At 40.5% G+C, this 6,000-nt stretch overlaps 1 protein-coding gene across 1 annotated transcript in view; it reads right to left on the reverse strand.

Annotated features, from left to right (window-relative positions):
• The window catches only part of cdk6 (cyclin dependent kinase 6), a 42,010-nt gene extending 36,267 nt beyond the window's left edge, over positions 1–5,743 (reverse strand). The window contains exons 1-2 of the mRNA XM_079258527.1: positions 5,495–5,743; positions 576–711 (exon numbers count right to left, since the gene is read on the reverse strand). Coding sequence (XP_079114653.1) covers positions 576–711; positions 5,495–5,718 — 360 coding nt within the window. The 5' untranslated portion in view covers positions 5,719–5,743. The remainder of the gene's footprint in view (positions 1–575; positions 712–5,494) is intronic.
• Between the last annotated feature and the right edge of the window lie 257 nt (positions 5,744–6,000).

Below are 6,000 nucleotides of genomic sequence, written 5' to 3' on the forward strand. Positions count from 1 at the left end.
ACTGCATGGATTTATTTAAAGAGAAACTGATGAGGGTGGTGATTCAGAACTATCGGTACAGTCAGCTGAAAAACTCACGCAGAGGGACGCTGACAGGATCAAATTGTGAGGTTTTCTTTCAACACAAAGGGGAGATTTTTTCAAACTGGTTCTCTGCATCCATCTGTAACACTGTAAAGTTGGAGGGTAGAGTGAAAATAGAGAAGGCAGGGAGCCTCTAATTTGGAGCCCATCTGCCACATGTGCTGCCCTTCCAAATGCTCTGGTACCTCTGAAGTTTGAGGGACTGCTAGCGTTTTCTGCATCTCTGGCCAAGAAAATCACTCAGAACCGTTAAGATGTGTCCATTTTCCACCAAGACTGAAGCCACAAAGGAATACCAAACTCCTTCCTTTATATTCTAAATAAAAACAGAGTAGTGCTTTAAATTATGTCCCAACAGGCTTCGAAACGCATCTTGGAAAATCATTCATGTGTTCTTCGTTGGCGTTCTAATTGGCAGGTACAAGAACATCCCTAAAAGAGATTGTTAAAGATATTTGCTTGCCCAATTGCTATCAGATAACAGTGTTTACCTTGATGGTCTCAGGTGGTACTCCGGGGTCAGGAGCCTTCTCAAGGTAGGTGGTCAGGTCCTGATCCACATGCTCAAAGACCAGAGTGAGTTTGGTTTCTCGCTCAGTCCGAGACACTGTACACACATCAAACAATCTACAACAAAAGAAACAGGTAGACAAGATCAATACATTTGATTTGAGGGGGTCAACAATGTAGTGAACTGCTGCCGGATGAGGCAAGAACATCCCAGATTTCCTGTGTTGAATTAACGAGCTAGCTGCTTTACTTTCAGCTGTACAACACTTCATACAATTGTTTGTTTTATATAAACTAATATGTGAGAGACTGATCTACCATGAAAATAAATAAGCAACGTTCTGTGCTAGACCTATCCTGTAGAGCAGGGACCCTCAATCCTGGTCTTTGTGGGCCAGTGTCCCACAGGCTTTCTACGTGTCCCAATGTGTTTCAGGAGGGACACTTGGAAAACCTGCAGCACTCCAGTCCTCGAGGACCAGGACTGAGGATCCCTGCAGGAGAGGATACTTTAGTTAATACACTACTTATGGCAAACAGTTTAAAGTCAAATAAAACTAAGTCCAGAGCATATAACACACTTTAAAGTATGAAAAATTAAATAGAATATTCTAATCAAGCAAAATGCATCTCATACTGGTTTCAGGTAAACCTGGGTACCTTTAATTTGTACAAGTTACCGAAATATTTGACTTTGAGCCTTCATTAACATTATTAGTTACGCCTGCACTTTATCATCTTTGCCATCTCAATCAGCTCCTTTACATGAGCAGAATGATCCAATCATTTTGACTGAACATAATTTGCTATTATGTAGCCATTGAAAACTCAAATTTGTTTTTTTTAAAAACATTTTTCAAGCAAGTATCACAAAGTGCTTTACAGAAGATTTTCTGCATATTATAACAGACAAAAGGGAAAAACATGCCTACTCAAGTATATAACATTATTTTAATAAATCCACACCGGATCCTACTTTCTCTCTCTCTCTCTCACACACACATACTCATGCACACAACACATGAACTTGGAACGGTGAGATGAAAGTAATGGATCATAAATCTCCACTGGGCAAAAAGATAACAGAACTTTTGTTTGGTCCAAACCCAATGAAAAAAGATTTATCTTCTTCATGCAGAAAGTTTTCCCATGTCAGGTCAAGGATAGCAAATGCACAGGTGGACTAAATTTCATTCTCTCCACTAAAAGGATGCTTAGTGATGATGTCATTTTCCACATAATAAAGCATTTTGACACAAAGCAAAAAGCTTCACAACTTTAGAAGAGTGAGGAACTCAACGAACGAACAGTCCAGATCTCAACCTGACTGGAAATGTGAACAAAGTGGATGAAAGGTGGCAAACACTGTGTTACCTTAGTGAAGTCCACGTCCAAAAAACAGAAAGGTTCAGCACAGTGGCTGTAATTTTTTGTTTATGCATCCATTTTTACCCCTTTATGATTGAGAGATTCAATTTTCCAAGTCTTTATCCAAGAAACAAAAGGAAAACAAATGTTTCATATCAAAGGTTTTGTTCATTTTTCCAATGAAAGTTGACTAATGATCCTATAGATTTTCCCACTTTCACTTCACAGGGTCTCAATTCACTTATGGAAAGAAAACAAAATGTTAATAACACTTCAACACTTGTGGGTTTTTAACACAACTGGTAAACCTTTACCCAACATTCTGTTTCTGGACTCCGCTGTAGTTTTCCTTTTAATCTGTGATAAAGCCAAAGGTTGACTTAAAAAAAATGGCATAAAATATATATGTCTAAGCTTTAGAAAATTTGGACACCACCAAGCCTAAAACACCAGTGCTACCAGTTAACCAAGCAACTAAAGCCAAGAATCCAGATTATGTCGGCAGACATGCCAAGGCAAGCTTTGATGAAAAGCTGGAAAAAAAAAAAAAGCTATCCAGTATGTCCTCCTCAAAGAGCCAGGGTCTCCAAGCAGCATTCCTCACCGAGCTCTATGACAACTCCCGATACTTTAAGGGATGTTGAGTGGAGCCCTCTTGTAGCTCCTGCAGAAACAGCATCTTTCATTAACACAATGGGGGGGGAAGACCAAAGATCTATAGTAATCTGATGTGTTATAGGTTACTTGTACTAAACAGAACCAAGCATGGCATTATTGTCTAAAGGCTTTGTTTAATGTGTGCTATGTGATACCAGAGTCCATGTAAATGAGGTTGTTAGGTTTCCATTTAACTCCTGTTGAGCCCAACTGGGCCACATTGGTTCTTTCTAGTCTAAGGGGGCATTCACACCAGTGTGACTCGGCCTGAGTCACACTGGTGTGACTTGACATCAGCTGATTGACACCAGATACATCTTTGTAAAAATCATCCTATTACTGGATGTTTACTTCATATATTCAAATGGTACTTTTAATAAACATTTCCAAAAGGATATGAACGAAACTTTAGTGACTTAATGGTTTCAAGCCGAAAGAACATCATCCCTTTAGAAAAGTGTGGAGAGGAAAAGTTAAATCTGACCGGAAACTCGTTTCTAACCAAAGTAGCATCATGTGACTCCTGCAAACAGGACTGGGATGTGCTGGAGTCAGCAGTGAGACATGCTCAATTCTAGGTCTAAGTACCAGGCATGATGTCACAAAATAGAGGGCACCCTCTTCCTGAAGCGCTGAGGTTAAACGCCCCTCACAGCTTGATTGTCGGGACTACAATGGGGGCTCTCAGCAGACACTGAACATATGGAATGAATAATGGACCTCATTACAAACATCCAAGGGTTGCCTAGAGTTGTACACAGGCCCACAAAGCCCCTTTCCTGGCCCAAGCTGCTTGCTTCTGCTAGCTGGCTAAGATGGTGGAGCTTCTGTGATCGTTTCCACTCGAGACGTTTTACAGAAACAAATGCTACATTATATTCACAATAAAAAATACAGCTTTCACAGCAGAGAAACAAAAACTAAATCAGTATAAATGTTTAATAATGTCTTCATCCTCCAGTGCGGACAAACTTCCCCTTTAAAAGACTACAATTACTCTTCATTATTAACAGATGCATTGTGATTTACTGTTACAGACACAAGGGCACAAGCCATGTCTCCATTTAGAGCTTCCCTTTCAATCCCGAAGCACTCAATATTCCATAATAAAACAAGCACAAGGTCAGACCTTGGCCTGCGCCAACATATGACGCACTATCTGACTCCTGCCCTGAAAATTAACAATTAATAACAAAACTGACCGAAAACGGCAACTCTGCGTGGGGCAGACATGAGAGGAACAAGACAGACTATGCCCCCCCCAAAAAAAACCCCATCAAACAGCAGGAAGAGTTTACATGTCTTGTTCAAGGACACTTTGAGAGAACTGATCAACATTAATATGTACATAATAGCTTTAAAATCAAATGTTTAAAAGCGTGGTATCACACAGAAATAAACTGTCAATTCCAAATCCCAATATATGGCACTTAATGGAAAGTTAGAGGGTCAGCATCTTTAATAACCATGTTTGAGAAACCAGCATCATAGCTGATTTCATACATTCAGAGCAAAACTCATTTACAACTTTTTGCCAAGAGAACCGAGGAGAAATAAGGAATATATAACATTAAATGGCCTTTGTGTGAGCAGTTTGTTTTAATAAGCTGGTATTGTTGGGGTTTATGATTGACTTGAGAAAAAAATCCAAACCTGCTGACTTTTTCATATAAAACTATGACGCCTGAACAAGTTTTCATTTCAAATTTAGACATTGCACTCCGAGTTTCTCGCATCTTTTGTTGCATATTTTGTTTATAGGGATGTTTTTGAAGCGCTTGCGGTGGAATATGGTTTCCGTACACAGTTTGATACTTAAATCTCAATTCATGTGCTGAAACATAGGAAGTTTTGTTCTCCAACAGGTCTGGCTTAAAGCTATGTGCCCACCACCAGGATGCAAATCTAGTCCAGAGGCAGAACTTTAAGGCTGCACCGTGACCTGAAGGCAAACAGTCTGTGAAGCTGGAGATATACTTTGCATCCAGCATGTTTGAACTGAAGAAAAAAAAAAAAAAAGCACAAAAGCACGCCATTTTCTTAACGGCTTCTTACAAGTTAATTGAACCTTTTAACAGAAACATCCGATCAAACAGGTTTAAAGATGAGCACCTTGATGACATGACAATTTCAAACATGTCCAGTTTTTTGTTTTTTTTTTTTAACAGCCACAGATTGCAAGATATGGCAACAATCTAATATAAATAACTGTGCACTGAGATGGATTTAGCAGAAAAAGCTACATTTTAAAAACATCACAAATGCAACATCAGCTTCCACGTCGCAAAAGTGTTCTGAACTACAACCGTAACCATCCCCAAATATGGGCATGAAAACACAACTTTAATACATTCTTAGACATGATGACCTTGGAAGAGCAACCGTTTGAAAGCTTTCACTTTTGGTCAGATATATCTGCAAAGTCCCATGTGCATGTGAGAAATATGAGCTGATGTACATGATTGAAGCCAACCAATAATGTTGATGAGCAGAGGTGGGGTCTTCCATCCAACAGGAAGACCACAACTCAATGTTCAAACATTTTGACAGGTGCATGCCTACTGTCAGCTACCTGTGTGGCGGCGTGCTGTTGGGCTGAAAGAGCATGACGTGCTGAATAAGCAGATTAGCCTGAAAGCTTTGCAATAAAAGACCATCAGTGTTGAGGTTGCTGCAAGATCTTCAAAAAGGAAGTGATTTGTGTTACATGTAAAGTCTCTCACTCACTCACACACACACACACACACACACACACACACACACACACACACACACACACACACACACACACAGAGCATTCTCTCTCTCAAAATCAAACATACATAAATATACATGCACAACAAGCTGGCTACCCACCTCTGCCCCCTTCACTCACCTGACAACATTGGGGTGCTCAAATGCCTCAAGCTGCCTCAGTACCGCCACCTCCCGGATGGTTGAGAGAGGCATTCCCTCTTCCTCTGTCTGGACACGAACTCTTTTTAGGGCTACAAAACGTCCCCCGTTCTTCAAATCTCTGGCCTTGTACACTTTCCCGTAGGCACCTTCTCCAATCTCGGCCACAGTCTCATATAGAGAACCAATACTTTCTCTGTCCATTTTTGCAGAATTTTTCTTTTCCCCTCTCTCTTCGTCTCTTGTTGAAAATATTGCGGGGAATCCCGGAGAGGGTGACGAGCCAGAGTTTCTCACAAAGGCATATTCACAGAAAAAAGTTGGCACACGCGATGCCTAGATGACAGAAAGACACAGATGGAGGAAGATACCATCTTTGTCACATTTGGTCAAAGAGTGCTCCAGGTAGGCATTAACAGGACTGTCATCATGTTTTATTCCGACTATCAAAAAGAGCACAGCTGCGTTCCAGCTTCCACTCCTCCT

Source organism: Telmatherina bonti, assembly GCF_933228915.1.
Source record: "Telmatherina bonti genome assembly, chromosome: 19".
In the NCBI taxonomy this organism is placed as follows: Eukaryota; Metazoa; Chordata; class Actinopteri; order Atheriniformes; family Telmatherinidae; genus Telmatherina; species Telmatherina bonti.